This window comes from Microcebus murinus, chromosome 6, assembly GCF_040939455.1.
Source record: "Microcebus murinus isolate Inina chromosome 6, M.murinus_Inina_mat1.0, whole genome shotgun sequence".
NCBI classification, from domain to species: Eukaryota; Metazoa; Chordata; class Mammalia; order Primates; family Cheirogaleidae; genus Microcebus; species Microcebus murinus.
The window spans coordinates 24,956,320-24,975,505 of record NC_134109.1 but is presented as its reverse complement, the minus strand read 5'-3'; the positions used below and the strand labels follow the sequence as shown (position 1 = coordinate 24,975,505).

The 19,186-nt window shown below is 39.3% G+C and overlaps 1 protein-coding gene across 2 annotated transcripts in view; it reads right to left on the bottom strand.

Annotated features, from left to right (window-relative positions):
* Window positions 1-300: 300 nt before the first annotated feature.
* Window positions 301-19,186, bottom strand: part of TMED8 (transmembrane p24 trafficking protein family member 8) — a 34,268-nt gene continuing 15,382 nt past the window's right edge. Inside the window, exons 2-7 of one of the 2 annotated variants that reach the window (XR_001148537.3) lie at window positions 18,549-18,630; window positions 10,622-10,751; window positions 8,595-8,721; window positions 8,076-8,381; window positions 6,472-6,561; window positions 6,112-6,237 (exon numbers count right to left, since the gene is read on the bottom strand). Coding sequence is in view for 1 of the 2 variants with exons in the window: in XM_012743048.3 (XP_012598502.1) it covers window positions 6,020-6,237; window positions 8,076-8,381; window positions 8,595-8,721; window positions 10,622-10,751; window positions 18,549-18,630 (863 nt within the window). In the remaining variant the exon portion in view is untranslated. Of the gene's footprint in view, window positions 6,238-6,471; window positions 6,562-8,075; window positions 8,382-8,594; window positions 8,722-10,621; window positions 10,752-18,548; window positions 18,631-19,186 lie in introns of both variants that reach the window. The other variant, XM_012743048.3, reaches the window with a different exon arrangement.

The following is a 19,186-nucleotide window of genomic DNA, read 5'->3' as shown; positions in this document are numbered from 1 at the left end:
TCATGGCAAAGTGAGCATTCCTGGGGACCAAATACTGACATAAAACTCAATGTTCTGTTTATTAATCATCACTATAAACCCAGCTCCCTGTTCATAATATTCCACATGAATTTAAATGCAGATGAAAGATTATTAATCTTATTCTTAACTTTTTCTTAATTTCAAATGTCTCTTAATTTTTATGATTCTAATCAATTATAACTTAAACGTATTTATTGAATACTTTCAAGATGAAGAGGAGAGATAAAAGACAAAGAATTTGAAATGTAAATCAGTTTCATTAAGATATAACTCAGTTGTTCCAGGTGCATAGTGAAAAAGTTTATTTATGACAGATTTCAAAACTTGGAAGAGAAGACAAAGAATGCACAAAAGCATCACAAAACTGTTACATAATATAAAAACACAAGAACTGAGCTATTTAAAGAACCATAGCTCAGGATCATCAGTGTACCACAGCAACACGTTCAGTGCCACAAGGTGATTTTAAAATATGGTATTTTAAAAGAAAACCACTCAGCAGGACATAAAATTAAGTAACAATTTGGTACAGAGCTCTTTAACTTAGAAATCATAGGAGATGAGACATCAACCGTATTTCTCATGATAGGGAAACAAGTAAAACAAGATGACTATAATAAATGATTAGCTGGAATATGTTTGTATTTTAAAGACAAAGACAAAACAGTGACACAGTTTCCCTTCTAGACCCCTTTTTGTAATGTCAGCATCAGTGCATAATATAGAACAGTAAGTAAAGAATGTCTTCATAGTTGCCAACTGCTTAAATATTTACCAAGAAAACATGATCATCTTTCAGACAACTGATTGATCTGAATGCATGGCACCAAAGAAGGCCCTTCAGAAATATAAGCTAACTGGCATAAAATAGTTTAGGAAATCTTCAAGCACCTCCTTCTATTCCAATTATCCTTACCCAAAGTCTAGTTTTCTTATAGCCCATCACTTGGATTACAAAGCAGCTTTCTTCTGGGATTTTCAAAACACTTCCCATTATTTATTTATTCATTTAATCAGTTATTTATTCTTAGAGACAGTTTTTCACTACGTTGCATAGGCTGGCCTAGAAATCCTGGGCTCAAGCGATCCTTCCACTTCAGTCTCCCAAGTGGCTGGGACCATAGGCGCACACCACCTTGCCTGGCTCACTTCCTATTATCATTAAGGGAAAATGGGTATACCAGAGTCATGGGTTATAGGATTGCTTTCTCCAGACTTTACTTGCTCTTTAACATGGCTAAATGGAAATAATTGAGCTTAATTAAATGAAAGCTAATTCACTTATGGGATAATAATCTCAGAATTAGACATGAATAGAGTTTTTAATATGGAATTTCTTAGTAAAATGTACTGTTTAGGACATGACAGAAGGAATTAAGATAATGTTTTCCAGATTATTCTTGGCCTGAACCTAAGAAGCAGCGGTAACAATCAATAGCAAAGAACTTTACAAACTAGGCTTTTCAACCCTGAGTGATGAAGACAGTTCAGGAAGAAAGCCACTTAAATTGCAAATTAAGGGCCCTTCAGGAATATTATATGCTGTAATATTTCAAACTAAAACTTTAGAATGGTTCATGACCATTTATCAGAATTTTAGAAAATACACTTTGTCCTCTGAAAGTCATTTCATATGTATTATTTTACTCCCAGATAAGCCAAAACTACCTGCTTAAAATAATAGAAAACCATGGAATTTAATAGAGAAGCATGTATCTCTATATTTCTAGGGCTTAGAATGAAAAAAAGCCATGACATTAATTCTGGACCACATGTCTGGTGCCTAAAAGAAATCAAGGTACATACAATGGAAATCAGATCAATTGTGACCTGGACTATAAATAATGTCCAAGCCAATGTCTTGCCTTTGGACTTAGATTGTGAGGAATCACTATTTGTAAATGAGCCCAATTATCCACAGGCTTTAAGCAATAAATTGTGTTTTCTTAGCTTAGAGACAAGGAATTCAAACAGGAGGGGCTTTGTGTGGCCTTCCTGGTTCAAGCAAGGACAATGCAACACTACAGAGGGAGCAGTGATTTCTGAGCAAAATTCCAGCTTTGCTCTCCTCTCCCCCAAACCCCCACCTCCACCCCTTAATTTTATTCTGTTTTCACTTCTTGCTATCAATTTAAAAAGGCAGTTCTCAAGTAGCACAGAATCGTTTAACTCATCCCTCCTTCCCCTCCCCTAAAACAATAGTCTTTTATGTAAATACTAGAGTCACTCAATTCTATACCTTAGAACCACAGACTCTGGGGTTAAAAGGTAACCTTTCACAGAGAAGTGGTCTTAAAAAATTAATATAAAAACAGACTTTAGGGTTTAGGGTTCACCTAATTCTCTCCAAGAAGGACTGGGTAGGGCTCTTCAAAAACTTAAACTCAGGTATTTTCTATAGGTTATATATTTTATGATAATATCTAATACCACTGATTAATATAAGACAGATTTCAGATTTAACTCTTCTATACACATAATGGGACGATATATACTTTCTTAAAAGTCTGAGTTTTTCTTTCCTAAATAACAGACAAAAATATTTTTTAAAGTGCATGAATTAATTCATTAAGAAAAAGTAACTATGAATGGTCTAATTTCAAGTTGTTTCCTACTTCTATTATAAAGCTTCATGTTATATGAGGATTGAGTTTTAAATTCATAGTCCTGAGGATGAGTCATAAAGCAAGAGATTAGAATAGAGTCCTTCCACAGCAGCTTCACAACTGCCCTCACATTGACATACCAGTTAGAGAGGAAAGTAGCAGAAATCACAGCCTGAGAGAAGAGGGAAATACACCATGAGTTTTGAATGGATACCAAAAAACCTTTTTATGAAGACCACTTCCTCGGTAACCCACATAGAATGAAACAGGTCTGTTGAAAATAAGGGGCTCTCTGACATAGGAGTGCTGATATTGTCTGTGTAGGGAACATTCTCTAATTAGACACTTGTCAAAAGGAACAGAATGCTAGCATCATCTTTGTTTAAACACTGGCAGTTTATAATTTTAAAATTGATGTGGGATGGGTGTGTGTTTACACTTCTTTTTAAGTTTTCTGTTTGCTGAAACATTTTCACCATAAAACACTGGAAAAAAACACTTCCTTCCTAAAAGCCCTATCTCTCAACAAAATAGCAAAACTAAACAAATTGAAGAAACTGAAGAACTTGGCCATTCTATATAGAGAATTCCAATCTCTCCCCTACAAATGCAGCACTTTCTTTCAATTGTTTGTTAATATTTTTTGTGCTCTAGAGAACAGGGTGAGGGTGAAAACAAATGCTTTTCATTTCATTGTTTGGTTCTATAAACTTGGACAGGGAGGGACTGAGGAAATGACCACCTCTTAGAATTTTCTGGGCTATGAGTTCTCAGTAATTACCTGTGCTTCAGTATAAGATTTTGCGCCTGAAGTTCAATTATTACAGAAATTTAATATGAGAATAGTGAATGAATGAGTGAAAATATCTTCATTTGGTTATTTTGTGATAATGGAACAAAGAAACCCTGACGGTTGGTATAAAACCAGTATGGAATGAAATGTAACCATACCCAGGACTTGAAAAATGACCAGACAATAACAGGCACACGGAAGCAAGGGGAACAAGTCTCTCGGGCTTCCCTGATGCAACAGAAGTAGGATTGCAAAGAAAATTTCATGGCAAAATTAAATGATAAATAATAAGTGAGTGTTATCCTTGGGAGTTTGCTATGTATGGCCTGACAGCTCCATTTTGAAAGAAAGTCAGAAGTTAATAATAAACAAGCCTTTAGCTGACTAGAAAATAGCTCAGTAGAAAATTATTTTACAAAGATTATATTCAATTAGCTAAGGCATGATCAACTTCAGTGATGAAAGGTCAGCCATCTGAGGGGATGATGCATGGCAAGTTTGCTTTTCCTTGCCTAAATAGACAGTCACTAAAATAATTTCTTACCAGGTATAGAAATTCTGGCCAGTGTAATCCTCTACAAAATGCATTTGCAAATATAAAATAATGGAGGTATGAAGCTGCTCAGAGAATGGGAACGCTATAGCAATCCACAACATCCTATCCTACTTAGGGCTTTGCTTCCAGGGGAATAGAAAGGACAGGATGTATTGCCCTTCATAGTTCGTGATGCAGATCCTACTGTAGACCTGCTGGGGGAGTCCTGTTCTTCAAGTTACTGATGCTGTGGGGAGGAAAGGCATGGTGTGAGGCATCAACACAATGAAGGAGTGAGCCAAAGGAAGAAGCATCATCCAGAAGGTGACTCCTCAGAGGAGATAAAGGACTTTGAAATCCTGGAATCACAGGATATCTCTGATTGGTCAGGCAATTCTTATACTCTCAATCCCCAGTGAATGGGCAGATCCCTCACAACTTAGAATTCCTCCCAGGGAATGCTGGGCTGCACCCTAAAGACAGGGGATATTGGCATCCCCCATCTCTGAAGGCACAGACTCCTCCCCAAGCATCACAGACTAACCTGCAGGAATGGAATGTTATCACTTCCCAAATTCTCCAAAAATTATCATCTTTAACTCCATAGAAGAGGTGCCCTCAGTGGCTCAGAACAGATGGGAAGCCTTCTGAGAAACAGATGGAAACTGTTTCAAAGGCAAAATGAAATGTGCTGAAAAAAATAAATAAATAAAAGTAATAAATAAATCTAATTATTCCTCAAAATCCAAAGGCAGTAACAGACTAAGGACTAAGAAACAAGAAGGGACAGATGACCACTGAAGTCCCGTCTCATTTCATTCTCCTTTCCATCTGAGGCCTGGCAGCTGGTGCTCTGGTGACCACTGGCTGCAGCACCACCTGCACTATGTGGCCCTCCTGGGCCTCAGGGTTAGAAGAATGGGAAAGGCTGTCACCAGGGAAATGCAAGCTTTGGTCAGTAAAGAACAAATACAATCAGCAGCAACAGTGAAGCTTCATTATCATCTTTCCTAAGGGCCTTTGAACATCAAAAGCTTTAACCCCTCAATGCAAGAAACCTAAATCCAGAAACTCTGGAAACCTGATTGGGTTTCACTGCATTTGGTTCCAAAGCAAAATTTCTAAATGACACTCCTACTCTAAAGACAAAAAAAAAAAAAGTGGTGGGAGTGTTTTTTAAAAAATCTTCTCTCACAAATGATACCCTTCCTTCTTTGATTATACAAAAAATTATTTAATTTAATAACACAACTTTCAAAGATGTAGGTTCTGAGATCAACTCAGTACCTAATTTCTACCCTATCTACTTTGACCACCAGTCCCCATGGGAAGGGAAACTAGCTCTTGGAACAGGAAGCAATAGAGGCAGTTTTTCTTCCCAGAAGATCTTAGGTTACATTGATCATCACTTTAGATTGCATGAAAGTTCTTGCTGTAATGGCAAAAACAAAGACTTAGGAAACAGAAAAAAGGAGGAGTCTAACCATCAGGAATAATATCCCTCCAAAGGCAGTGAGGTCTCCCAGCCTATGCAGAGACCAAGAATAACCAGCAGGCAGGAATATGGCAGTGGTAAGAAGCTGGACAGAGCTTTCTCCATCCAAGAGACTGGGCTCCTTCATGGACAATGTGCTTTTCCCTCTTCTGGCACCTCAAAAAGTAAAGAGAGTAGGTACTATTAAATGCATCAGCAGTAAGAGCTCTGGGGAGGAGACAGCAGCAATCTGAATGATAAACCTTGTACCAAAACAAATCTGTTTTTAAAAGACAACACTCTACTTCCTTTTAGGCTTGTGCCTGATAGGTGCCTTCACAGAGGGATTTTGCTGGAGTCTGAAGCAAGAAGAGTGTGAGTCAGGGACCACAGAACAGGGGCACGACATCACCATCTGCAGAAGCCAAGAAGGGGAAAAAGCTACAAAGTAGGGTCATCAGGCATGTCAGACAGGCCATGAGGCTCAGGAGCCTCACGCTGAACTTTTAGCTCTCCTCCTAAACAAGAGGCACCAGCTGGCAGCCTGCTTCAGCCAGCAAATACAGCCTGCCCCCTGTCCCAGCAGTCCTTCAGCTAGTATAGTAGATGTGGAAGTAGAGAGTCTTGTTACGCAGCAGGGAGTAGGAGTTGTCGAACTTGAGCAGGTAGATGCCCTCACCAGGGTAGTCATGGCTGCCAGCCTGCACATCTCGGTGGCTGTCCCGCCGGTACACAGGCATGACCTCCCCATAGCGACACCGCAGGGAGCTCCTAGAGCCTCTCTCCACATCTCCAACTGGAACAGGTTCTGCATGAGCAAAATGACAGGGTGTTTGGATATGAGTTCAGAGACCGAATAAGTCTTACCTGAAGGTAAGAAGGACCAGGTAACCCAGTGGCTTTCACAACAGGGAGAAGCTGCTGCCCTCCTAAAGGCATCTGGAAATGTCTGGTGATCTTTGGGTCATCACAGTGACTGCTAGGGGATATTGGCATTTAGTACCCAAGGGTCCAAGAGTGCTAAAATCAGGATAATACCTACACAACAAAGAAATGCCAATAATGTCTCCACTGCGAAACAATGATTTAGCCTGATAGGAGCCTTCCTAGTTCCAGAAGCGTCTGGACATTTCTGAGGGGAGAAAGAGATATTTAGAAGGAAAGACCTTGACATCCTTTCATTCAATAGGTAAAAGGACTAGTTAACCGAAGTAGGAAATGCAGATAAACATGCTATATAGAGTGACCCTAACACTTCTACTAGGCTTCCTAAAAAGTAGCAAATCTCTTCTTTTCTAAACACCTGTAGATTTCCCTGAAGACTTGCTTTTCTTTCTTTCTTTTTTTGTTTTTGTTTTTTTTTTTAGAGACAGAGTCTCATTGTCACCCAGGCTACAGTGCAATGGTATCATCATAGTTCATTGCAACTTCAAATTTCTGGGCTCAAGCGACCCTCCTGCCTCAGCCTCCCAAGTAGCTGGAACTACAGGTGCATACCACCACACCCAGCTAAATTTTATTTCCTTCTTTTTTTTTTTGAGACAGAGTCTTGCTTTGTTGCCCAGGCTAGAGTGCATTGGCATCATCATAGTTCTCTAAGCCTCTTACTTCCGGGCTCAAGCGACCCTCCTGCCTCAGCCTCCCGAGTAGTTGGGATTACAGGCATATGCCACCACTCCCAGCTAATTTTTCTCTTTTTCTGTAGAGATGGGGTCCTTGCTCTTGCTCAGGCTGGTCTTGAGTTCCTGGCTTCAAGCAATCCTCCTGCCATAAGCCTCCCAGAGTGCTAGGATTACAGGTGTGAGCCACCTCACCTGGCCCAGACTTGCTTTTCTATGAAGAAGCAAATTAAGGGATTGATTTTTATCTTATTTTATATTTAGAGACAGGGTCTTGCTCTGTCACCCAGGCTGGAGTGCAGTGGCACAATCATAGCTCACTGTAACCTCAAATTCCTGGGCTCAAATGATAAGGGATTGACCTTAAGATCATATAAAAAAATCAAGGAATAAAACCAATGCTTAGAACCTATTCTTACAGTACCCCAGAAAATGCCTCTGGGTCATCCCTGAGTAGACATCCTGAGTGTAACAACTGGAGTGAAACACAGAAAACACTTTTAAAACTGCTCTGGGCATAAAGTAAAGAAGTAACCAGTAGTCAGCCAGCTAAGACAGTTTAGAGTACGGAGAGAAAGTAGACCTTTAGCAAATTATAATCACTTGGTTTGGTTCCAGGCCAAGAATAAATATCCCAAAACTAAGAGAAAAATATAAGATAATCTGGGGTCCATATGCAATCTGAAAAACCCTACCACTCTATCCAGCAGGACTGACTCACCCTCTCCCTGCCCCTGCCCCATCCCTGTCCCCAAGATGTTGGGAAAACAATGACATACTGATTAAAGGAAAAGAAACTTTCAAATAAGGCATCAATACCAGCCCCACCAGAATGTTCTCTGAGGGTCTGACTTTGGCCTACACCACTCAACTGAGCTTATGATGCTGAATTCCTCACCCACAATGCTGCTAGATTCCTCAAAAGCATTCCAAGGAAGAGGATGACTAGTACAACCCAGGAAGTGGTCACCAGAAATTAGGTTGAGCCAAAAAAGAAAACTGTAAGTTATGTTTAACTTAAATTTACCTTCAATCTCCTCCTCCTCTTCCTCTTCTTCATCCTCATCCTCACTGGAATCACTGACCTGCACAGTTATGTCAGTGCTGGTTACCGGGGTCCAGTCAAAATAAACTCCAAAGCCAATGTCATAGTCATCAGTTGCAAACTCCCAGCAGACACGCTTCCCCTCTGGGTGGGTAGGTACCCGGATGGTTACCACCTCGCCCCGCTTCACCACCAATCGGCTGTTCTTCTCTTTGCCCAGCTTGCTTTTGAATTCTTTCACCTTGGAAAAGGTCCAGATGCATGGAGGAGCCATCAGAGGTGGTGAGACTGAAAAGACAGGCAGCTTACTACTGAGAAACCACAAGGAAATGCTGGCACACCTGCCATTTTGCTGGGGAGGATTACACAAAGACACTCTTTCTACTGGCTTCTCTGACTTCCTTTCACAAGTCATTTTCTTACATTCCTTCTGCTGCCTGTCTTTCTTTACATATCTATCGGAAACAAAAATTTCATGTTCTATTCTCCCAAAGGTCTCACCTTTCCTGTGGTCCCCCAGAAGATCTGCAGATTCCATATCAGCTGAAAGAACATCTACAGCTCCTGTATGGTCAGACTGGATCATCACAATGTCCCCAGACCGCTGTGGAACTTGATACTTGGCCATCTGAACAACAGAATTCTGGTTAAAGGACATATTATAGTGGCAGATTCCAATTAGCCCTTGTCCAAATGAAGACTGCCTCCCCATTCCCTGTTCTATCACCTCTGCTAGCCTAACTCAAAGCTTCACATGCTCACATGCTAGTCAATGTTCCTTGTCTTTCTTCCAAGTACAATTTGCTAATAAATTCTACTAATTTTTTTAATGATGCCAAAATGTTCCCTAGTTTAAAGATTCTTTCTTGTTCTTTCCTACCTTTAGCACTACAGACTAATTTCCTACTTTCAGACCTTTTATAAAATCCTGGTCCACAAAAGTACTCCCAGCTTGTTACTGCCTTTTCTGTCAGTGGTGTTTTGGGCCTTGCCCTACTTAGTCTCACTTCACCACACAGTACCTCCCCATGGCTCCTCTCATGTCAGCTCTTGCACCCGTGGTTTAGTTCAACTCCCACTCTGCCATACATCCTCCTGCTGCAATTCCCACTCAAGGGTTACTTCTACATCACTGTCAATTCTCCAAGGCACTGCAGAGAGAGAATCTGGTTTATAGTGTGTGTGTGTGTGTGTGTGTGTGTGTGTGTGTGTGTGTGTGTGTGTGTGTGTGTGTGTGTCTCCCTCTTCCTCTCTCATCCCTGGCCCACCTCAGGCCACCTCAGGCTACAGGTTGTCTCAGCCTCTATGTCACTAACAATGTTCTATAAATAATTGCAATTTCACCTTAGATTATCCCCAGGACTTGCATTTAAATAGTCCGTTTGCTGTCAGATGTACTTCCATGTCAGATCTGCATGGAAGAATACAAATGGCATTTGATACTCAAAGCCCCTGATAACCTATGCCGGAGCCTGCAATCTCTCCCTGGTGGGTGTCTCTTCAAATCACTCACATTAGTGTTCCTGGTTTCATGTTATTATGCCTTAATTTCCTGTCCCTTCTCCAAACAGTCGGCAGGCAACCAACAAGAAATCTATACCAACTGCCCACAGGGGAGAGCACATCAGTGAGTCAGCAATCCAATTAAGAGGTCGGAATTGTATTTTTGAGAAATAAATAAATAAAGTTTGTAATCCTTCCAGGCTGTATTTTCACAATATCTGTTTCTGAAGAATAAGCCTTCTAGTTCTTCTCATCTCTAGCACTAAATGAAGTGAATCAGACTTTGGCTACTGTGCTTAAATGAATCCTTTCTTTTCCACAATGCTAAACGAAGGATTTCGTGTGCAACTTATTAACTGCATAGCCTTAGTAAAGTCACTATTGGCTTGGTCTCAGTTTCCTCCTTGGTTAAATGGGGACACAATGATACCTATCTCACAAAGTTGTTTTTAAGAGTAAATAAAGTGCAGTGGATAAAAATGCTTGTAACTATAAACCATTATACAAACGTAGTTATAATGCTTGGTGTTGTCTTAATTGTTACTAATTATTAATTGTCACTAATACCAATTGTTATTATAATATATATGCTAATAATGATACAAACAAACTCTACCTCCCATACCTCCATGGCAGGGGGATCACTACTATTAATACCACTTCTACAAGATCTTTACCATTAATACTGAGTAGATCTACCATAAGAAAAGTAAGAGTAAAACACAGTCCAATGACTTCAGGCTCCTAACATCAAAAGAATTTTAGGGAACATGTAAACATTTATTCTAACACTTCATGTTTTGAATAGGTGCCTACTACTAGGTACTAGTAAAATGCTGGGCCCTGTGAGAGATACAAATAATCATTCTCAAAATAATTAAAAAGGAGATGCCCTAAAGGAAGCAAAGAGAGAATTCTGTGAGCCACACTCACAGTGCTTTCTAATTCCAATCCATCCATTACGTATCTACATTCTGGTGCCACAAACTCCTCCTTTTATAAGATGGCCAGAATGTGCTCCCTACCTCGTTGAGGACCTGGGCCTGGTCTGTAGGCAGCAAATCCTGTTCCACTAATGCCTGAGCTTCCAAGGCACCAGCTGCTTTCTGTAGGTCTTCCTTGGCATCCTTACTCACTGAAGATACCATCTGTGGCCTCTCAGAGGAAGAGATCATGTCAATTTTAGGGCTCTTTGAAAAGACGCAATTGTCCTAGAAAACTCTGAAATAAAACAACATTTAAAGGACACCCCCACCCTCTCCCTTCCACTTTAGCAGACCACTTCCCAGGGCTGAACTGGCCCACAGTGAAGCAGTGACAATGTCTAAGGGCACACAGACTGACAAAGCCAGATCCCAGGAATCTGAGAACCATGAAAAAAAACCACATAGCTCAGTCACCTTAGATGGACTACAGGTCTGGTTTTCTTTGTTGTGGTTGTTTCATTTATTTCAGTTGACAAACAAAAATTACATATATATATTTATGGTACACAATGTGCTGTTTTGTTATATGTATACATTGTGAAATGACTAAATTGAACTAATTAATATACCTATCCATCACTTCATATACTTATTTTCTTATGGTAAGAATGTTTAAAATCTACTCTTTTAGCAATTTTCAAGTACACAATATATTATTATTAACTATAGTCACCATGCCGTGCAAAGATCTGCAGAACTTATTCCTCCTAAATGAATCCTTGTACCATTTGACCAACATATCCCCATCCCACCCCCCACTGTTTACTTTCTGCTACTATGAGTTCTACTTTATTCCTCATTCTGATGCACATCATTTGCTCCACACCAGAATTTCAACAGAAGTAGAGTTAGAATCCCAGTTATGATCTACTCACAAAACCACTACATAAAAGCAAAGGGAGGAGGCCTCAAAAGCCAGTGATTGATCACCAAAACAAAGGAAGTGCAAACTATCAGCAAGGCACTCCACTCTACAGTTATCCCAGGGGCAAAGTCTTTCAGCAGTGCCATTTCATACTCTATTCCAGTTTACTCATAGACCTACTCACTTTCTCTCTTTTATTTGGAGACAGAGTCTCACTCTGTTGCCCTGGCTAGAGTGCCATGGCGTTAGCCTAGCTCATGACAACCTCAAACTCCTGGGCTTAAGTAATCCTTCTGCCTCAGCCTCTCTAGTAGCTGGGACTACAGGCATGTACCACCATGCCCGGCTAATCTTTTCTATATATTTTTAGTTGTCCAGCTAATTTCTTTCTATTTTTGGTAGAGATAGGGTCTCACTCTTGCTTCAAGGAGGTCTGTTAAGTCCAAACCTTTTCATAATAATACTAAAATGTTATATCTCCCTCTTCTCATTCTTATTTTCTTAAGAGTGTGCAGTAGAATTTTCCAGAAACTATATGACATGTGATATCTTAATGGAATGAATCCAGAAGCAGAGATGAAAATCCAACTGTCTGTTATTAAGCCTGACATCAAAGAGATTTACCTTGTTTCTCTTCTCACTACACTATTTGCTTTGAAAATTAGTTCTTTTTAATTAAACACACATTATTTATACTAGCATGAAGTGAGTTCATTATTGTTTTTAAATGAATAACCATATTCTAATTTTTCAGTTTTAATTTCTAATATAGTAAATATTGATAGATATACTGTAGATATAACCCACATAAACAAAAATTCTTTGGAATCTTCAAAAATTTTTAGGCATGTAAAGGTTTGAGAATCCCTGCTTTAGAACATTGTTTCCTAAGAGAGGCTGAGTAAATCACTGGGAAGGTTCTATAAACCTCACAGGGGAAGCAGAAGGAGACTTTATTTTAGAGTTTACTAGTTTTTTTCTCTCCCTTTTTAAATATAAACAAGAAAAATCACTCCTAGTTTATAAATTACCTCTTCTTCAGAAAAAACAGCCATCTTTTGGAATATCCAAATCACTCCAACCTAGCTCAGAACAAACAAGAGGTAATTATTATGAGAATTAGAGCTGTGGGATGCTGTTGATTTTTATATGTCACTTAGGTAATCCAGTGTAAACTGTGCATTGGTCTAGGCATGAGCCTATGATAATGCTCTTAAACCTAGAAACTACAGTTCATTTTTGTTTCTTGAGTGTTTATCATTTGTCTCCTCTGCTGGAAGTAAGCCTGGTGGCAGGGACTGGTTCTTACTCCCTCTGTATGCACAGCATCTGGAACCTAGCCTGTCGCATGGGACTCCAAACCCTTTGCTCTCTGATGTTGCTTTGAATCCCTGCTTTGCCCACGTCACTCCAGCAACAATGGCCTCTTGAATCCTTGACAGTCCTCAAACATCCCAAGCACTCTTCCACCAACTAAGAGTCTTTGCACTTGCTTTAGCCTCTGCCTAGAATACTCTTCCCTAGTTAACTTATGGCTTCCTTCTCTCAGGTTTCTGCTGAGAGGTCCTAGAATACTCTTCCCTAAATAACTTATGTTTTCCTTCCCTCAGGTTTCTGCTGAGAGGTTTCCTAGAGATCCACAGATGAGGCTTCTTCAGAGACTTCATAGAAAATTAGTGTTACGAAAAAATATAGATGGATTTAAAAAATTTTTGTGCCAAAATAAACTCATACTCACTTGTTATGACATGTCTGAACAGGATCTAGTTTGAGGCATTAAGAAGGATAAGACATTGAAAACAGCCCCTATCAGAGCAATGTGAATTATGCTAAAATTGAAGCGAGAACAAATGTTAAATTTATGGTGACACTTGGGTGGAAGAATGGTGAAATCATTAATGTTTTATGAAAAGTTTATGAGGACAATGCCCTAAACAAATCAGTAGTTCACAAATGGATTACTCATTTTAAGAAGGGAGAAGATGATGCCTGCAGTGGCAAATCATCCACATCAATTTTCAAGGAAAAAATTAATTTTGTTTGTGTCCCAATTGAAGAGGACAGATGATTAACAGCAAAAATAATAGTCAACACCACAGACACCTCAACTAGTTTAGCTTACACAATACTGACTGAAAAATTAAAGTTGAGAAAACTTTCCACTCAATGGGTGTCAAAAACCATAGCACCCAGATCAGCTGCAGATAAGAGCAGAGCTTTCAATGGAAATTTTAAATAAGTGGGATCCAGATCCTGAAGCATTTCTTCAAAGAACTGTAACAGGAGATGGAGCATGGCTTTGTCAGTAAAATCCTGAAAACAAAGCACAATCAAAGCAATGGCTACCAAGAGGTGAAAGTGGTACAGTCAAAGCAAAAGTGAACTGGCCAAGAGCAAAGGTCAGGGCAATAGTTTTTTGGGATGCTCAAGGCATTTTCCTTGTTGACTTCTTGGAGGGCCGAAGAACAATAAAATCTGCTTATTATGACAGTGTTTTGACAAAGTTAACCAAAGCTTTAATGGATAAACAGCCAGGAAAGCTTCAACAGAGAGTCCTTCTCCACTACAACAGTGCTCCTGCACATTCCTCTCATCAAACAAGGGCAGTTTTATAAGAGTTTTCATGGGAAATCATTAGACATCTACCTTATCCTGATTTGGCTCCTTCTGACTTTTGTTTCCTAATCTTAAGAAATCTATACAGAGCATCTATTTTTCTTCAGTTAATAACATAAAAAAGACTGCTTTGACATGGTTAAATTCCCAGGACCCTCAGTTCTTTAGGGATGGACTAAATGGCTGGTATCATCATTTATAAAAGTATCTTGAACTTGATGGACTTATGTTAAAAAATAAGGTTTATATTTTTATCTTTTAATTCCATTTTTTCCATGGACTTTTTGAAGTCCCCTCATATAAAATGGCTCACCCCTCCCTGGCCCTGTGACACTTTACACCCTGACCCAGCTTCATTGTTCTTCAGTGCATTTATTACTGCCTAACATGATAGCAATCATATTTTGATGATTTTAAGATGCACATTGGTTTTTAGATTTTTTTTTTTTTTTTTTTTTTTTTTTTTTGAGACAGAGTCTCACTTTTGTTGCCCAGGCTAGAGTGAGTGCCATGGCGTCAGCCTAGCTCACAGCAACCTCAAACTCCTGGGCTCAAGCGATCCTCCTGCCTCAGCCTCCCAAGTAGCTGGGACTACAGGCATGCGCCACCATGCCTGGCTAATTTTTTGTATATATATTTTTAGTTGGTCAATTAATTTCTTTCTATTTTTAGTAGAGACGGGGTCTCGCTCAGGATGGTTTCGAACTCCCAACCTCGAGCAATCCGCCCGCCTCGGCCTCCCAGAGTGCTAGGATTACAGGCGTGAGCCACCGCGCCCGGCCTGGTTTTTAGATTTTAACACAACTGTAAGACGGGAAGTCTTAAAAATTGATATCTTTTTTTTTTTTTTTTTTTTTTTTTTTTTTTGAGACAGAGTCTCGCTTTGTTGCCCAGGCTAGAGTGAGTGCCGTGGCATCAGCCTAGCTCACAGCAACCTCAAACTCCTGGGCTCAAGTGATCCTCCTGCCTCAGCCTCCGAGTAGCTGGGACTATAGGCATGCGCCACCATACCCGGCTAATTTTTCTATATATATTAGTTGGCCAATTAATTTCTTTCTATTTATAGTAGAGATGGGGTCTCACTCTTGCTCAGGCTGGTTTCGAACTCCTGACCTCGAGCAATCCGCCCACCTCGGCCTCCCAGAGTGCTAGCATTACAGGCGTGAGCCACGGTGCCTGGCCAGGTACAAGCTTTTAAGTGAACCAGCTCTATGTGAGGGTCTCCTATTAGGCCCTCTCCTCTATCATAAGCACTTTTTCCTTTCTTCGTGGTACATAAAATAGCAGCACATCTTAAGTTGATGGCAACTTAAGATTCTAAAAAATACAATATATATTTGTTTTCTGTCTGCTTCCCCCACTAGAATGTAAGCTCCATGAGTGATTTAGACTGTTCATTTGTGGTATCTTCAGCACCTAGAACAGTACCAGATACATAGTAGACTCTCAACAAATGTCTATTGAATGAATAAATATTAAACACTTAAAAAAAGAAAAAAATAATAAAATAAAATAAAAAAATATATATATATATATATATTAGACAAGGTCTTGCTGTGTTGCCCAGCTAGAGTACAGTGGCATCATCACAGCTCACTGCAACCTCAAACTCCTGGGGTCAAGCAATCCTCCCGCTTCAGCCTCCCAAGTAGCTTGGATTATAGGTATGTGCCATTAAGCCTGACTAACAAAAATATTTTTTGAATGAATAAATGAATAAGTTCATTTTTATTGGAGAACAAAAGAGGAATTTTGGATAAGACTGAATCATTAACCTGACCTTACTGTGTGTAGCATCTAAAATTTAGTCTCTTTTTTGTCTTTGTTCATGCTAGTTTGAACAATAGTTCTTCTTATTAATAAAACTTTTAGGCCAGGCACGGTGGCTCATGCCTGTAATCCTAGCACTCTGGGAGGCCGAGGCGGGCGGATCATTTGATCTCAGGAGTTCAAGACAAGCCAGAGCAAGAGGGAGACCCTGTCTCTACTAAAAATAGAAAAAATAATTGGCCAACTAAAAATATATACAAATATATATATAGAAAATATATAGAAAGAATTAGCCGGGCATGGTGATGCATGCCTGTAGTCCCAGCTACTTGGGAGGCTGAGGCAGAAGGATTGCTTGAACCCAGGAGTTTGAGGTTGCTGTCAGCTAGGCTGACACCACAGCACTCTAGCCCAGGCAACAGAGTAAGACTCTGTCTCAAAAAAAATAAAAATAAAAATTTTAAACAGGATATATAACAGCCACATAAATTTAATATTCACATTAGCATTTTATGCTCTGGAGAATTGGAGAGAGTATTTTGGGAAAGATAAATTGCTAATCACTTGATGCCAGTGATAAGCCATGTAAAGGAAAAACTTCCACTTTAAGCTTCCTGGTTTGTGCTGACCTGGTGCAGGGAGGCCATCCTAAAGTGCAAGGAGAGCCTGGCCAGCTGGCCAACCTTACTGGAAAAGAGAGAAAGTTGTGTTGTTTCCATTTCCAATAGACACAAAACATAATAAGCACTAAGCTTCAAGGGTCACACTTGCTAGATTTTTTTCTTCACTCACTAGATTAAAAAAAAAAAAAATCTTTGTCTAAGAATGTTCTGTGTTTCTCACTCAAAAAAGTTTATTTACTCTTAGGAGGATAAAACAATTCTGTGCCAAAACCTATCCCTCAAAGATCCTTCAGACAAACATGTACAGAAAAGGGATAGTAGGCCAGGCATGGTGGCTCACGCCTATAATCCTAGCATTCTGGGAGGCTGAGGTGGGAGGATTTGCTGGAGCTCAGGAGTTCGAGACCAGCCTGAGCAAGAGCAAGACCCCATCTCTACTATAAATAGAAAGAAATTAGCCAAACAACTAAAAGTAGAAAAAATTAGCCAGGCACAGTGGCGCGTGACTGTAGTCCTAGCTACCCAGGAGGCTGAGGCAGGAGGATTGCTTGAGCCCAGAAGTTTAAGGTTGCTGTGAGCTAGGCTGATGCCACGGCACTCTAGCCCAGGCAAGACAATGAGACTCTGTCTCAAAAAAAAATAAAAAGAAAGAAAAGGGATAGTGGTAGGAAGAATGGAAAGGAGTTCTCCTCAGGAGACTTGATAAGAATATGAAGTATCTCAAAGCCTTTTGCCTTCTAAAAGGATTGTTATAGATAATAACTTAGCAGCTCTAAGCACAGAACTCAAAACCTTCTATTGTTAGGTATAGGAATAAGCTATAGAGTGGAATAAACCTAAAGCTATGTGAACTTGAGCAAATTATTGAACTTACTTTCATTTTCCTCACCTTAAAAAGAAAAGTAGGTATACTTATTTTGTTAGGGTTGTTATGAAGATTAAATGAGATAATATATTTTAACATCTAGTAGAGTATTTAGCAACTAGAAATATCTGATAAAAGTAACTATTTCAAAAAAGAAAAAAGTAGCCCCAGCTACTTGGGAGGCTGAGATGGGAGAATTAGTTATGCCCAGGAGTTCAAGGCCAGCCTGGACAACATAACGAGACTTCATCTCAAAAACAAAACAAAACCCCCAAAAGTAGATTATTTATTATTATTACAGAGAAACAGTCAATAAAGAGTAGCTATTATATTATCATCAACCACATTATATTAATCATATGAATTATTTCACATATAAAAGTAAGAGAAAAAAAACTTCTAAATAAAACGCAAGAAATAAGAGATTTTAAAAAATACTTAAGGGGGTGGGGGGACATGGGCAATAAATGTAACCTTAACATTTGTATCCCCATAATATGCTGAAATAAAATAAAATAAAATACCTTGTCATCCCCCTCTAGCCCCAGCCATCAATTTTATATGGGTATGGAGACCACAAGTTCTATTGGACAAAACTGTACCATGAACTGATCAATTAGACTACAACATCCACTGGCTCAGTTCTCCAAAATACAGCTTTCATTAATTATTCCATTAATGTTTCCTGGTTTCCATTCATTCTAGGGCTCAGTACAACTCTTCCCTTTCTGTTATACACTCTGATCTCAATGATAGTGGGTGGATGAGATGGGCAGAGAAGGAAATTAAGAATGAAAACCTAAAGGTCATCATAATGGTTTAATCTGAAAAATTACATAATAAAAAACTGCCTCCAATTGTCTGTGTGACTGTGTGTATTTTATGTATAAAATCCAAATACATATTCTCTTGCAAGTCCACCTGGGATCTACTTCAAATGTTTTAACACTTGAATATGGTCTTTAGGAGAAGATAAATAAGGGCTCTACACTAAAACCATTTGTTACAGTTTTATTCTCTGAAAGTGAAAGAAAAATTTATAACCTGAAATAAATCTGATACTGCTACTAAACACACTTGAGGGTTGATTAGTGACAAAACTATCCATACCCTTTACTTCAACTTGTCTTCTCCCTTAAAGTCACTGCCTACTTCTTTAACCAATTCCTTATCTTAGAAGATAAAACTTCTGGAAGCATTTTATCCAAAGCAGTTGCCTGTCCCTACCTGTGAGGTGAGGAACACGGTTCTGGATCAGAGGCAGAGGCTGATGGAGAGGTGACCTTGGCATTTTCTAGATCTTCATTCTCTAGAAAAATCATAGAAAGAAAACAATTCAATATCTGAGACAGAACACAATCATAATTATCTTGTATCTCTAAAAAAAAAATCTAGCAGTTTCAATCAACTTCCTCTTTCTAAAAATATTCTGGGCATAAACTTTATACTCTAGGAGGCCCAGCACATAAATTATTCAAAGTCATCACATTCAAGTATTATCAATCATAACCCATTCTTAAAAAATAAGTCATTTTCTAAAACAAGTCCCCACAAAATTAACCCTGATTTAAGAATCACATTTCTCAGAAAGCAAATGGTTATTCTATGCAGAACAGAGAGGGCATAGTGGGATGTAGGATTAAATGAACTGAATTTAGTATCACCTCTGCATTCAATAAGCTCAGATCACTGCATCCAAGCTCAGGTAAAGGACTTTTATAATTTTTTTTTTTGAGACAGAGTCTCGCTTTGTTGCCCAGGCTAGAGTCAGCGCCATGGCGTCAGCCTGGCTCACAGCAACCTCAAACTCCTGGGCTCAAGTGATCCTCCTGCCTCAGCCTCCTGAGTAGCTGGGACTACAGGCA